Source organism: Calliphora vicina, chromosome 1 (assembly GCF_958450345.1).
Source record: "Calliphora vicina chromosome 1, idCalVici1.1, whole genome shotgun sequence".
Lineage (NCBI taxonomy): Eukaryota > Metazoa > Arthropoda > Insecta > Diptera > Calliphoridae > Calliphora > Calliphora vicina.
In genome coordinates, this window is record NC_088780.1 from 170372397 (window position 1) to 170389494 (window position 17098).

At 30.4% G+C, this 17098-nt stretch overlaps 1 protein-coding gene across 1 annotated transcript; it reads right to left on the reverse strand.

Moving 5' to 3' along the window:
• Positions 1-1922: 1922 nt before the first annotated feature.
• jumu (jumeau) lies at positions 1923-17021 on the reverse strand. Its single transcript, XM_065498194.1, has 3 exons — positions 16433-17021; positions 2696-4819; positions 1923-2591 (listed from the first exon to the last, which is right to left on the reverse strand). Exons 1-3 carry the CDS (start codon positions 16490-16492, stop codon positions 2151-2153), a joined length of 2625 nt encoding a protein of 874 aa, XP_065354266.1. The 5' UTR covers positions 16493-17021; the 3' UTR covers positions 1923-2150.
• Between the last annotated feature and the right edge of the window lie 77 nt (positions 17022-17098).

Consider the following 17098-nt stretch of genomic DNA (forward strand, 5'->3'; position numbering starts at 1 on the left):
TAAAAAATAATGTAGGCACTATTAGTCCCATAATTTTTTTTACATAATATTAAATTCGAATTCCACTGCTGCTGCGGCCCATATTAATAGCATAATAGCGTCGTAATAAGAAAACAAAATGATGCCAAATTATTATTTTTTTTTTATTATTTTTTATGTATATATGTAGTTTTAAATTTAGTATAAGAATATGTACATACAAAAATAGGATTAAATTACTTTTTTTAATATGTATATTTATAGCGGCTAATTTAAAATGTAAATATATATATATATGTATATAAAAAAAATGGTTAATATTCGATTTAATGTTTGTACTCTATTGCATGTCATTCAAAAAGATGTAGGATTCGATTTCAAGCAAAAATTTATTGGACATGCATTTGATTATAAAGTCGTTGGTCGTCAGTCAGCCTGGTCTACATATGTATGTATGTATATGTATATACCGTTAACTTTTAAAGTTAGTACCGGTCTTATTAATATAGTCAGTACGCTGTAGTACTAGATTATAGATGTGGAGATATATAAATACTGCAACGGTTAAAATTCTAGTAAAATCCAGTGAAGAAAAGGCATTTTTTTTATTTGTTGACCTTTAGGAGATGGATGATATAAAATTAGGGACAAAAGGAATGTTTTATTCATATGTATTATAATGCATGTATGTATACGTGAGATCAACACATTTTTAAATTATAAAACTAAAAAGTAAATCGAGCATAAAGTATTCTTTATTCATTTTTGTTGCAAAATTTTAAAAAATTGTCATAATTTTGAAATATAAAAAATATGTATGTATGTGTGTGTGTGTGTATTTATATGTTTTGTTGTATTATTTTACAAAGTTTAGAAACTATGTATGTATGTATCTATCTATGTATTTGAAATGAATAATTACTTTAAATGAAACAACATTTTTGGAACATGTTCTGCATGTAGAGTTTAGATTAAAACAAATACTTTCAACAAAAAATATCAATAATTATACATATTTCTTATAGTTATTAAATACTAAGAGGACTATTTTGTGCTAAAAATTGTGAATGTAACCACCAAAATAATATTTATTATTTGCACATAAAACTAAAATCTTAAATTTGTAAAAAAAAAAAGAAAAAGAAAAAATTAAAAAAAAAATTTTGAATAATAAAATTAATTAATTATATCCAATATCAAAAATGAGAGCGCAAAACAAAAATTGTTTCCATATATTGAACTTCCTTCACATCATCGCTTTTGGTTGTACAAATGCATATTGAAACTATGTATTTTTTATATTTGAAATTCACTAGTAAGTACGAACATACATATATTCTTCCTTCATATCGTTAACTGAAATGCTAAAACTCGTAAATAAAAAACCAAATCAAATTGTTAACACTAGTATGTACGAACATACATTCCTTCATATGTTAATTAAAAAACCAAATTATGGCGAATCATTATTAAACAGCCATAAATGATAAAAATTAAATAACACTACCATTTTCTACATGATTTAAAAACTGGTGGTATTGATTTCAAAATTAAAACAAATTATAGTAGTGTAGCAACAACTACACGTTGCTTTTGCATTTCAGCTACTGATATGAAATATATTAAGTCCTTTTTCAAAGAAGCATACGTTGAAAAATTAAAGTTTTAACGCGAAAGCGTATTAAAATTAAAACAAAATAAAATAATTGTTGGTCCCTTGAATTGAAAAAAAAAAGAACAAAACGAATATTCTCTTTTTTGTTTCACATTTGTTTAAAGATTACAAGCTTTTTCTATTTGTACAACAATATGGGGTGGGCTTGTATGTGACTCATTTGTGTAATTACATAATATATATTAATTAGTACTTAAAATACATAAAAATTTTAAGAAATACATATGAATAAATAAGAATTCCTATATATATATATATTTTTTTTTTTAAATTAAATTACAAGAAAAACTTAAAGTAAAATTAAGCGTATTTTGTAGAGCAATAAAATATTGGAAAACAAATTATTGTATACATGGAATTTTGTTGTTCTGCATTAACAATATGAAATGTATAAACAAGCATTTTCGATTGTTAACAACAAACACTGTTTTCAACGAAACGCAACATATTTTTCAGCGGATGCCAACAATATGTGCGTATTTATGCAAAAATAAACTTATGAAATTCGGTTCACCAATTGCATTTTACGACCAAGGTGGGTAAATTGTGCGCTACCTTGTTGTTGAAGTGTTTGCTGACTGGAACCACTGTTTGTTGAAATGGTTTGCACAACGATCTGCTGATGCTGCTGTTGCAACTGTTGTTGGATTTGCTGCAAATCATGAACATTTTGAACTTTGACTATTTTCTTAATGCTTTGAATATGTAGTTGCTGTTGCTGTTGATGATTGTGAGTTTGAAAGTGTTTCTCTATTTCGCCAGCAGGACCAATAGAGTAATTAACATTTAGTCGAGCTCTTTTCGGTGATTGATGACTACTATCACCCGATATGTTATAATCGGCCGGACTCAATTCTATAATGTCAGACTGACTTATTGCCATTCGCACGGCTTCCTTATCATCGTCGATATCAATAGCATCATAAATGTCTTCTACCTACAAAAACAAATAAAATAACAAAAATACATGTATTGAATTAGTTTTTTTCATCCAATTGATATTTATTTCTTTAAAAACTTTGGATTTACTACGATTCTTACCTCAATATCGAAATCCCGATGAATATTCGTTGTTATACAAGTGGCGGGGTTATTGCTGGTTGTTGTCTTTGTTGGTATTGTGAGAGGTGAATTTATGGTGGTGTGTAAATTTTTTCTGTCCAGACCTTCGCAACTATCGTTGTCGTCGTTGTGGTCATGAAGGTGTGGAGATTGACCGTTGATCATATCGTCATCGACATCCTCCTCTACAAGCAAATTGTCAACTAGGGTTTCATCCAATTCCTGTTCTTCCATATCGGAAGCTTCCTCAATTTCCGACTGACTGTCCATTTCTGTGTCGGAATCACCACTACTGCCGTGCTTCATTTCACCACGCTCGAGCGCCTCAAGATTGTCCGGACAGACCATAGCATTCCGTATGGCCATTGGATCTTTACGTGACCATTTCTGAACTTCTTCGTCCATTTTTGTTATGCGTTCTGGATTCATGGCCCATAGACAACCTTTGCGCTGATTGCCATTTGTGGGCGGCTTTTCGATCTTTTCAAAGCATTTATTAAGTGAAAGATTGTGTCGAACGCTATTTTTCCACCCACTTGGTGCTGTCTTGAAGTACGGAAAGTGTTCGCACATAAAACTATAAATTTCCGAAACTGGCAGGGATCCTCGTCGTGAATTCTTAAGGGCCATTGCTATAAGACAGGAGTACGAGTAAGCGGGCTTTGGGAATTCCGATTCGACAACAGTTGCTTTTATTTTCTGCTGAAGTGGTTTAACGGCAATAATATTTGTGTTTGTATTGCCCGAAGATGAATTGCTGCTGATGGAAGACAAACCGCTTGCACTAAAAACACTGACGCTTGAATTAGCCGAGTTGTTAGCCAAACTAGTGCTGTGATTGCCGCTACTATTGTTGGCATTGTTCGTCAGGGAAGATGTTCCATTCACCATATTGTGCTGATGAAGTGCATATGAGGTGTGATGTGCTGAAGATGCAATCGATTTCGGTGTAAAACTAGAAGATGACTGAATCGAATTCCGTGATAAAATTTTGGTCACATGTTGACTATTACTGGCATTGTTGGATAGGTTGTTTTGCATAGTACTAGATTCACGGTCACGTTTTAAAACGATTGTGCCATTTGACGATATCGTAGCAGATGTGGATGCAGATGCTGATGATGTTTTCATGTGTGACTGCTGCTTCATCTTGTTATAGGTAATGTTGTTGGCAAATGTTAACCCACCAATACCAGGGCCTAGCTTTATTGTGCTCGATGAAATAGATCCACCATTTAATGAATTTATGTTATTATTAATACTGCTGCTGTTATTGTGGCCTTGGTGTACAGAAGAACCATTGCCAGCAAACGTTGTGATGGTAGTTTTTGCACTAGTAGTGTTACTAATGCTACACTGACTACTAGTCGACGTTGCAGTGCTCGTTTTAAATAATATATTGTCGCCGGTCGTCGATATGGGTACAACTTTTCTTAAATCCGCTCCCAAATCCTTTCGAATGGCGTCAACAGCTGCATTTTTGCGTTGCTGCGCGGAATTCGTCGCCAGAGTAGCTGGAACTGTTGTACCCGATGTTACTGCCGATGAAATGGCCACTATCTGCTTTGGTATGTGAGATGTAATTTGTTCATTTCGTATAGAGTGCGCACTGATTTTGATATGAGCAGGCGAAAAAGTCAAGTGTGACTTGGTATCGTTAACATTAGGTGACGGGGGCGGAGGGGAGTTGCTACGCAGGATATTCGCATTAAGATTTGTTTTAGGAGACATGTGAATTAGGGATGATGATATCAAGGGCATTACAGATATCGGATTAACGCACGCTCCTACATCCGCAAGAAAATCATTGTTTGCACCAAACCACGAAGACGAAGAATTTGAAGAACCTAAACCAAAGGCTGAAGATGTATTCCAACTGCAGCCAATACTTCCGCTATCTCTCCCAGCGTTACTACTGCAATTGCTATTCAATAGTGATAATGAATCTGTGGCATGTTCAAGTGAAGATGGTAGACCTCCAAGGCAACTCTCATAGTCATTAGCACTCCCCACAACATTCGCAACCTCACTTCGTATATCTATATCCAGCATATCCTGCAGCGAGTCTGATATGTAAAAATCCAATGTAGGACCAGACGAATCCTGAATGAGAAAAAAAATACAATTATTTTAAATGTATTACATTTTCATCTTCATACAAACATACACTCATGATCAAAATAATAGGTACACTCTATACATTTATTTTTTAAGTAAAACGACATAGCTTTAATAATAAAAATAAACTAAAAAAATTTCATATTTATTCATGATGGTCTCAAAAATGAAAAAAATTAACAAATAACGTAAATTTTACATTTAAAAAGAAAAACGGGTCATCTTTTAAATAAGGCCAATTCATTTGCTGCTCATAATAATAGGTATATTTCAATAATTTTAAAAAATTTCAATTATTTTTTAAAAATTATTTTAGAATATGTAAAATGAACTAGTAACCAGTTTTGATATTAGTTTTTGGCATGTTTCAGGTTTTATTTCGTACCATGCTTTCTTGGTTTTCTCCCATAGATGATCGTCTTTATTTCTGAAAGTTGCCTTCGACAATGTTTGTTTAAGTTCACCGAAAAGATTTTCTATTAGGTTCAAGTCGGGAGATTGACTAGGTCAACTTAAAAGATGGTCGTTGTTCTCCATTAACCAATTCTTGGCCAGTGCAGAGTTATGCTTTGGGTCATTATCCTGTTGGGAACCTCAAAGCAATGGCATTTCTTTACTTGCATAAAGGAGAATAACGTCTTGCAAAATGTTTCTGTACCCCACTGCGGTCATTGTATTTTTTATTTTCTGTGTACCTATTATTATGATCATGGGTGTACATATCGTCACCTAAAATGCAAAATAACGTAACATCACTTTTCATAAGTTTATGGGAGAAGCAAAAAAAGCGTTATAAAATGACAACTACTTGAGATATTGAAACAAAATTTTCAAATCCGAATTACAATGACTCTAGAAATATATTTTATGAAAAAAAACTAATTTTTTCAAAGCACACTTTAAGATATGTTGTTTACGTTTTTTGAATTGTTATTTTCTGAAACAAAAAAACGTATCATCAATATAAATTTTTATGTAAAAATAAAAACTTATTAAAAATATTTTTTTTTATTTTAAATAAAAAATGCTTTTATACCTATACATTTTTAATTTTATTAAGTTTTTTTTTTATTTTAATTACTAACAACCCAAATTTTTACTTGTCAAATATACGAGAAAACATGAATTTTCATTTTGACGTTTACAACGAAAAAACACTCTCATACTAAAAATAATAGACTTTTTTAAAACTGATAAAACTATATGAAAGACTAAAGAACGGTGCATATTTTTGTATTACTCAGTTCAAAACACCCTGTTTATGACGTTGTTGCTGCAAATGAGCGATATGTATTGTATTTATTATACAATAAAACTTGATTATGACGAATTCTCGTTTAATACTCATTTACTTTAAAGTCCCAAGGTTTTGGTAACCATTTTCATACAAACAATTCCTGCTATAATGGATTCGGTTTTAGCGAAGCCTGGTTTAAAATGATTTACATTTTTTGGCGAATGGATAAATAACATTTCATACCTAAATCTCCTTCTTATTTTTAACGACATCCAAAAACATACATAAGTTTAGAAAAAATAAGATAGAAAAAAATTTAAATATGTGAAAAACTTATCTATCACCTTCATCACTTCATCGCTTCATCGCCCAGCTTTATTGCCAACTCCACTTTTATATACACATCTGCTCAAAATAATAGATACACCTAATTGGAAAAAATTTAAATGGCGGTAACATTGAAAATTTCCTCGCAAGCGTTAAGAATACATCATCAGTCAAAAATCTGGCAACTATTTGCTTTCATGTTGATTTTTAAAAACGAATTTATTTGAATTACAAAAAATTATTTGCTCATAAAAATAGATACACATCAGTAATTTGTAATTTGTTTATATACAATTTTTTTTTTGTGCAATTTTTTGTTCCTATTTACGTGAAACAGTAAGTATAATTTAAATTTTAGCAACAATTTTATAAAAAATAGGACTCTTTTGAAGAAAATGGGACGAAATCATCATTGTACCGAAGATGAGAAAAAAATTGTTCAAACGATGAGAAATCAAGGAAAATCATTACGGGAAATAGCAAAGAGCATAGGAGATCTTTACATTTTGTCCAAAATGCTTTATCTAAAAAACAAAAAAGAGAAACTCGCGGTAGACCAAAGAAAACCAGTCCAGAAACAGATAGGCGGATCGTCCTTATGGTTAAAAAAGACCCTTTCATATCATCGAAAGCTATTTCTGCGGAGCTATGTAACGAAATCAGTCCACAAACAGTTCGTCGTCGTCTTTTACAAGCTAAATTGCCGGGAAGAATTGCCAGAAAAGTGCCACTAATGCGCCAAAAAAATATCAAGACAAGATTAGAATTTGCTAAAGAGCACTTACAATGGTCCGGGTGTGAAGGGAAAAAAAATGGAGAAATATTTTATGGAGCGACGAAACAAAAATAAATTTGTTTGGAAACGACTGCCAAAGAAATGTACGCCGACCAAAAGGAAAAGAATTCCACGTTAAATTTACAAAAAAGACGGTAAAACATGGCGGGGGAAACATAATGATTTGGGGTTGCTTTTCATGGAATGGTGTTGGTCCGATATTCCGAATAGAAGATACCATGAATGCTAGTGGGTATAGAGACATATTGGAAAACGTAATGCTTCCATATGCATCGGAAAATATGCCATTAATATGGACATTCCAGCAGGACAACGACCCAAAACATAGTTCAAGATTAGTTAAAAACTGGTTCTTGGAGAATAACGTACCTGTTTTAAGCTGGCCCAGCCAATCCCCTGATTTAAACCCAATAGAAAACTTGTGGAGTGAATTAAAGATAAGGCTTTCGAAGGAAGTTTTCAAAAATAAAGACGATTTATGGGAGAAAACGCAAAAAATATGGTACGAGATTCCATTGGAGAAGTGTCATAACTTGATATCCAGTATGCCCAGAAGAGTGGAGAAAGTTTTACAAAACAAAGGTGGATATACTGGATACTAGCTTTACTTTAATAATAAACTAATTTTTTTAAGATAAAATTTATTAGCTTTTGTTTAATAAGAATTTTTAAAAATGTATCTATTATTATGAGCACCAAATTTAAGAAATTTAAGAAATTTAATTTACTTTATAATATTTATTATTAATTATGAAATATTTTGTTTTTGTTTTTTACTCTCCTTTTAACTATAAATAAAAATCGACTGAATTTTTTTTATAATTTTACAATATACCATTATTTTTTTTCGTTTTTAAAAAATAAATTTTGGTGTATCTATTATTTAGAGCAGATGTGTATGTAAGTATATAAACCAACTATGTATTATTACTAATCCTATACAGTTCGTTATAACCAAATTCGAATGTATTTGTTTTTTAACGAAGCACATTGTATTCTTTACTTGAAAGATACAACAATATGTTGTTTTTCGAAAATAACTCTCTTAAACTCGAAATTTCTCACCCTCTCTGTTTGTTAGTCTCTCGCAGATTCTCTTCATCTGTTAAATTAAAAATGTATACCAAATTATATTCACCATTTTGGATTGGTTAAACTCATTCTTGCCACTCCGAATATGTGACTGGCTACAAAAAGGAATAAAGCCGTATAACATACAACAACAACAAACAAACTTCAGGGAACGTTTGCGTTGTTTATTGTTGTTGTTGTAGTGGGTACAGTTGACGACAAAACACTAACAGTGGTTGACTTGCCTTTGTACATACTGTGTTTTCTTACTGTTTCTGTTTTTGTATTATTTTTCATTTTTATAGCATAAATATGTGTATCTATGCTGTTAATATTTTTACTAGTGCCGGCATGAAACTCATTTATTTCTTCGTCTTTTTATTCTTGTGAAGGGCAACAAACAAAATTGATTATTGCTAATTTTGTCTGAATTTATTCTAAATTTTATTTTATTCAAGCTACACAAATAATAATAATAGTGGATCATAAAGATGATTTTGATTGTCTAAAATGTTATTTTAATATTTATCTGCATAGGTAGGTAACTTTGAAGATGTATTTATTTTATACTATGTAGGTATGTACATATTTTTAAAGATGATTAACTATTTTTTTTCTTTTTTTTTCAAGAATCATAATAAAATAATATTGTTATTCTATTAGTATCGAACATCAAAGTATAATGCTGCATGTATGTATAGGTACCTACATACCTATATTTATTTAAAATTTTATAAGAATATAGGGTATCTATCTACATACTAACTAGGGATGCCAAACGGGACTGGGTTTTACAAATCCCGGGATTCGGGATTTTAGAAATGTAAATCCCGGGATCCCGGGATTTTTCGGGACCCCGGGATTTTTCGGGATCCCGGGATTTTTCGGGACTTCGGGATTTTAGTTAAACGTCAAAAAGATCAAATTCAACAATAAAAACTATTATATCATTAATATATTTAAGTAAAAACATAACAAATCAAAAACTAATGCGTTAAATTAAAATAAAATGGTCCATGATTTCCCCTAGCTCCATACATTTGTCCCCCGGAGTACTGTTTGAGCAGTCATAAATATCCTGATTATGCGGCAATCCTTATACAATTTTGCACAAAATAAGTTGTAAATACTCTGAAATTATACTGTAAAGTACTGCGGAAATCGGGCTACATTTGCCCCTAGTCCCCTTTAGAAAATAACTTGAACATAAATTTCGTAAAAGTGTAAATTGTGTAAAAGCCTGTTAACGCAAGGGAGACGTGCTGCTCTCCGATTCAAATGAAAAAATCTGTCTGCGTTTGGATTTGAAGCGAGATTAGTATTATAAAAAATATGCTGAAATTTAGCTTTTTAAGTATTTTGGGTGCTTCAAAAATCTTCCTAAAATATCAAAAATCTCATAAAGAATCCCGGGATTCTTTTTCACAAATCCCGGGATTCGGGAAATCCCGATCCCGAAAAATCCCGGGATTTTCGGGATTGGCATCCCTAATACTAACAGACTAGCGTTCCCAGTTAATTTTCCAAATATGTAAGTACCTATGTATGTGTATTTATAATGTCGGGATTTTCAAAACATACGCGGACAATTGATCATTAAACTTTCCAAATACAGATAACTAGCGGTAATAATGTAAGGCTCCAAATAGGTAGTTCACATTTTTTTGTCTCAATTCTTTTTTGTAATTTTGGGTATTCCCAATTTGTTAAAACTTTTTTATAATTTTGTTAATTCCCCAATTCCTTTTATTTTGTCAATTCTAGTTATTTTACGTCAATTGTTGAGTTCGGTTTGGTAATAGAAATGCAAAAAAAAACTATCGAAAATTTGTATCCTTAATGAAAAATATAAAATTCTGATTTATTTATTCATTCATGTAATATAGAGCCAAAAAGGCCATACAAAAATTCATATTCAGTGCATTCGCAATAATACGAACACCCTAATAATATATGAACACTCCAAAATATGAACACTTTTTACTTCCATTGGCTACTCTAAAATATGAACTTAGTGTGCAAAAGCTTTAAAATATGAACAGCTTATTTTTTGTTTTTTAACGTATTTGATCAATCTACACAGAGTTGAAATCTAAATCAACAGGGAAGTGGCTAAATTCTAATTCAACTGCATAATAATTTGAAGATTTCCCTGGCTGTAGATGGGAATTAGATGCCATTCGCAAATATCAACAATCTTGCAAAAGTGAACTTGCCTGGTTTTAATTAGTTCATATTATCGCACATTAAAACTAAGTAAATAATAATAAAATATTCCCTAAACCTCTATTCTTCTATTTCGAAGTTGAATTGTTTTTGTTTCGATAACAAACATAATTTTCGAAAAACTGGACTGGAAAGATGGTAAAACGGTCTATCACACAATTAGTTTGGAATGGTTTTCATAGAAAATAGACTGAATTTTTCTGAATATGTTATGAAATAAATAATAGCAATAAATAAACTTGTTGTCTTTAATTGAATGTGTAATTTCATTCCTATCATAAAAACCATTAACCATTGCGTTCTAATTTACATTTAAATACAAATACTGAAATATAACCGTTATCGTTAATGACAAAACGTCCTATTTAAATTTTGTGGACGCTTAAAAGATACATAATATGTTGAATTGTATACTAAATCCTCGCACATTTTTTAATATTTACGTCTCTAATTGTCAAATATGTACTACAATAGCGGTATTCATGATGTGGAGCCTAGTAAAAAATCAGAAAAGCTATTTTTTGACAAACATTTATATTTATAATGTATTAATTACATTACCAGGCATTGTGAATGTTAGCAAAGTTTTTCGAAAATATGTTCAAATGGTCTTTAGAAAATATACCTATTTCATTAAAATTGGTTTGTCAAAAACAGCATAAAATAACAGTTGAGAGAAGAAAATTGGTTACTATATACATCCCAGGTAATCTAGTGTGAAGAAAATTGCCACTTAGGTGTCTCTAAGTAATCTAGAGTGTGGACACTTTAAACGTTTTGTGAGTACATAATTCGTACAAACTGGTTTTATACAAGTTGTGTTGATATAACTCTCTCTACCTTCACCTTCGTGAGAAGGGTATATATGTATACATAAGTTTGCCATACCGTTTGTAATTTCCACAATATAATTTTTCGACCCTATAAAGTATATATGCACATATATTCTGGATCCTTATAGATAGCGGAGTCGATTAAGCCATGTCCTTCTGTCTGTCAGTCTGTTGAAATCAACTTTCCGAAGCCCCAAAAAACGTTCATACACGATTCATACATCAATATCTCCGGAATTCTTCCAGCTCTATTGATGACTGAGATATAAGGAAAAAACCAGGACAACCTCGATTTTTGACCTATATCTGGATTACTAAGACATTAATATAGACAATAGCGGAGTTCAGTATTAAGTGCGAATGGTATTGCATCATTGCAAATGCAAAATTGTAAATGTTTTTGTTATTAGATTACGGTAAAATTTTGCATTTGCAATGATGCTAGACCATTCGCACTTAACAGTGAATACCGCTAATATGTATATCTAATGATAGATATTTCAAAGACCTTTGCAACGACGTATATACGACCATAGTAAGTTGGACCTATTTTTTAACCCGAATTTGTTTTCACCAAAAGTTTTTTTTTGCTAAACATTAAAAAAAAAATTAAAAAAAAAACAAAAAAATTTAGTTTTTCAAAAAAATTAAAAAAAACAACTTTGAAAAAAAAATTGTTTACCTAAAAACATTTAATTTTTTCTTTTGAAGTATTATTTGGTGAAGGGGATATAAGATTCGGCACAGCCGAATATAGCTATCTTACTTTTTATTTTTGTATAATAATGGAGAGTTGTCGAGGGAAGATTTGTTTACAAGCGTTTAACGTTTATTGGACTGTCTATGATATGTCTTTTTAGCTGACTATTTTAGGTCAATTATCACCCGTACATGTTAAAAAATAACTAGTTATGTAGCTGATCAAGTAACCAGTTAGGTAGATAGTAAAGTAAATGACGCTATGTAACTAATATCAAAAAGGGTCAATTGATTCCCCGCTTAGGGCATTGAAGTAAGTAATTCCCACCCTAAATGATGACCCAGTTAATAAAGGTTTTACTTAGAGTATCCAAAACCGAAAACCGGTCGTCTTTGTAAACTCTATCGGTTTCCGTTTTTTTAACATTTCGGTTTTTTAACAAACCGTGTGTTGTATGACGGTTAACCGGTTTTAATAAAATATATTTTCTAAAGCTCATTCAAACATATGTATTTATGAAAAACTTTGATACTATTTTAAAAATATTGATTCATAGGTAGAATCACTAGGGAGAGTTTTCAATATTTAGCCCTATAACGTCAAACTTTGATTTTTTAATATTTTCTTTTGTTTGACGTTACAAGAAATGTATAATTGAGAATTAATTTTTTACTGAGTGTACCTTATATTGTTGTATCATGTATTGATTTATTTTTTTTTAGAAAATTATAGTATTTGTCAATATTTTTGAAAACACACCGGTTTTTTGGACTCTCTAGTTTTACTGTATTAAGATATACATCCATACATACATATATGTATGTGTGTGTATTTTAATATTACATAAAGGAAGTATTATTTTAAGGAAATTAATAGTAGGTACCTACATACATATGTATATTGTTTGTAATTCAAAGAAAAGCAAAATATAGAATCGTTTTAATAGATAAAAATGAGCAGGTAAAATTTTTAAAAAGCGATTCGTCCTTTTGTAATGCAAAGACAAATAATCCATTATTATTTTTAAAGAAACCAGGTGAGGTACGAATTACTGCAAATGCGAAGACGGCAGCTGCATTTCCATGCACACAGGCAAAATTTTACATTTCTATTGTACATAGGAATGATGTACATAGCACACTACAACTTCTTGGAAAAAGTGGTGGAAATAAAGGTAAATAAAAGATGTTTTTATTTAACCAAGTGCATTCTTTTAACATATTTAGTTCATATGTTGCACATAATTTTATAAATTATACATACATACATACAACAACAAGGACTTTCAAAAGTACATCTTATTAATACAGCTGTTACATACCTATGTATGTAACTAAGAAAAATTGATTTTCATTGCATATTTAATAGAACATCACAAACATATTTATGTAGGTATAGACATACATATATTGCATAGATAATTAGGGACAAATACAGTGTTAAGGTAATTATATAGGCATATACATACGTACCTTCCTATCTTCTGTCCTGCGTAATTTTTTTTTGTCACCTACAGTGCACTCGCGATAATATGTAGACCCCAATATATGAACACCCCAAAATAAGAACACTTTTTACTTCCATAGGGTACTCTAAAATATGAACTGTTCATATTTTAAAGCTTTTTAAAATATGAACAGCTTATTTTTGTTTTTTAACGTATTTTATCTATCTACACAGAGTTGAAATCTAAATCAACAGGGTAGTGGCGAAATTCTAATTAAACTGCTTAATAATTTTTGGACTTCCCTAGCTTTAGATGGGAATTAGATGCCATTTGCAAATATGAACAATCTTGCAAATGTAAACTGGCCTGGTTTTAATTAGTTCATATTATCGAGAGTGCACAGTATTTTGAAAATTGTTCCGCTTTCTGTAAAAATAAAACTGGCAACCCTACATACAATGCGATTTTATAATTAACCTCGAAATGGATTTTTACACCAAAAATATCCCGATCGATCTATATATATATATATATATATATATATATATATATATATATATATATATATGTACATACATATATGTAGGTATAATATGTAACTAAATGCAAACAAAACAAACTACACTCAGGTCTCGTTTTATGCGGATTTTTTTTATGCGGATTCAAATTTATGCGATTTTTAAATTAAATTTTTTTTATTTATTTAGATGGTTTTTAAAGTTTTTTTTTTTTTAATTCTTCATTTACATAAACGAGCTCTTAAGGGCCTTACCTTTTTACCATTTTTAAATTATTGCATCACTGATATAATGGTTATAGTTTGTTTTTTTACAAAATCAAATTCTTAATATAGATCCAGATACGGAAAGAGAATTAAAGATTCATCGCGGACTGATTGATCTGTTTTCCGGATATCAAGAGTTGCATAAGCAACTTAAAAATTCAAAATCGCAAAGTTTTATGACCAATTATTTTGCAAGAAAAGAAGCAATTGAAGCTCCTAAAAATTCTTCGATTTCGTCCCCTATTCACTAGATTAATTCTAGTGATGAAAGTGATATTTTACCATATGATGACAATATGATTATATCATCTAGTGATGAAAGTGACGTTGAACCGATTCCAAACCGATGCAGACAATTATTCAGTGATTCAGATCAATCATGCATATTTACAGAATTTCCTTAAAAAATGTGTTAGCTCATTTTTTTTGGATCATTTTCACTTTTTCTGTAATTATACATTATTTGTTTTAACGTATTTTGTTTTTATTGTTTAAGTTAATTAAATAAATATATTTTTGTTGATTTTTTTATGCGATTTTGTTCTGATTTTTTAATTAAAATCTGAATTTATGCGGTTTTTCAGAATTTTGAAGCTAGAGTATCGTTTTATGCGAATTCAATTTATGCGATTTTTTTTGGAACGCATCTATCGCATAAAACGAGACCTGAGTGTACATACCTATTAAAAAGCTCTTTAAATAATAATTCTATCAGCACATTGAACTGTGTACCTATGTAATCTAAAACAAAAACATGCAGCCTACCCAGACATTAGACAACACAATAAAAATAAGGGTGCAATCATAACAAAAGGATAGACAAATGCAAATTAAATTAATCAGAGTTGGGGCTATTAAGCAATTTTAGCGTTCATTTTCAATGTCAGACAATCAAATTACTCGTACACACACTTTTAGCTATGAATATTATGCGCATGTTCGAAATGAATGCAAATTTCCATTTCTTAAGGGTTTCTTCAAAAATAAAAACCGGGAAAATACCACCATTTGTAAATACACTTTTACACACATTTTTTCCAAGTATGTAGGAAAAATACAATTATTGTAAAATATTAAATATACATATTATTATGTACTTCTGTTACATTAACCAGCCAAGCGCATCGATCATCATTTTGATCATACTTCCTATGGAAAAAGATTTTATTACATTTGCTATTTACCTTATATTCCAATTTTTTTTAATTACATACATTTCCATATAATGTTACATGTTTGTTAAAGAAATTTTACCCAAAAATAGGTTTTTGTCCGAAATATTACTTTTTTTAAATGAGTTTATGTTTCAATATTATTATTTTCTCACATTATTTACATACAAATGTACATATATTTTGCAAAAAGAAGAAGGTAGGTAGGTAAAAAAAAAAAAAAACGTTAAACCAAAACAGAAAACTAGAAAAATAAAATTATTTAATATTTATGTAGTATGTATGCACACATCCATACATACATATGCGAATAAAGAACGAGAAGACAGAAAAAGAAAAACAATAACGTGTTCTTTTGTTTTGATATACATTTGTTAACAGTAAACGGATGGATAGCAAAACAAATGAATAAAGCAACAAAAAATATACCGTCTTCTTCAAGTCTTCTTCTAAACGTTTAACTACACAATTAAATATGTATTTATAATAGAAATATACGTAAAAAACAAAAAAAACTAAACAAATTCATATATTACATACAACCATACGTGCACGTTCTTCTTGCATTTGTATTATTTTTGCGTTCATTTTGGAATGTTTACATGGATGAATTACAAACAAACAGAAAGAGCACTGTAAAACAGATACATGTTTTCTCTTTAATACGGATTTATCTTGCTCTTCTGATTTCGGTTGTTGATAGAGCAAAATTGGCATGGCAAGTGGTGAGTATATGAACTAAGAATGAGTATTAAAAGATATACTAGAAAACATAAAATCATAGAGGCCGTTACAGAATTTGAAATTCACCAACAAAAAACACATGAACAAAATTATTGCAGTTTTTTTTTTGCGTTGAACACACGCATACACTCCAACTCTCATGTACATAAACGTATTTATACAAAATTTCGGCACGACATTTTTAAGCCGCAAAGCAAATTAATGAAACTTTCCGCAAAAGCCGGCAAAAATAATAAAACAAAAAATATGAATATTACATACCGCATATTTATTAAGGAATCCATCATGAAATCCACCTGCATACTCCTCCAATTCAAACATATTCCTCTTTCTTTTAGTTGACCTTCTGTAAGGTTTAACAAAGTGTAAAACTTTTCACTTCACTTCTTTTAATCAAGCCGCCTATTATATATTGTTCTGTTTTTCGGAATCCGCTTTGCTTGAATCCGCCAATGAAATATCTACATATATATGTAAAATTATATTTTTAACCGAAGAATATGTGTGCTTTTTGATATTTTATTTTTTTATATTACATTGCTTTTTATCTTCTTTGTTAAAATCAAACAAAAAACCAAATTTATTTATTGTAGATACGAACACACGCACACGAATGAAATGTTATTTGCGCGCAACCTCCTTGTTCTCTAGCAACACAAAGATTTGCCGGCAAAAATAACAGACTTTTCAATTATTTGTAAACTAGTTTACTACCAGCTGCAACACAATTTCCATGAAAACCGTTTATTTTTCCGCCAAGTGTCGTATTTATTTAAACAAATTTAGCAATCATTTATTTTGGATTAAAAAAAACAAAACACACGACCAACACACTAAACACAACCACTCTCTGCTCTTGCTAGCAACATACTGGCAACAAACACATTTTAAGCAAAAAAGAAAACCAACATTTTTTCTAGCACTCAC

Excerpts from the sequence above, each read along its gene's own strand:
- jumu (XM_065498194.1), bottom strand. The coding sequence starts at position 16,492 with ATGTTTGAATTGGAGGAGTATGCAGGTGGATTTCATGATGGATTCCTT. Across the intron at positions 4,820-16,432 it reads GATTCCTTAATAAATATGCG|GATTCGTCTGGTCCTACATT; the intron begins GTATGTAATATT and ends TTTCTCATTCAG. Across the intron at positions 2,592-2,695 it reads ATCGGGATTTCGATATTGAG|GTAGAAGACATTTATGATGC; the intron begins GTAAGAATCGTA and ends TTGTTTTTGTAG.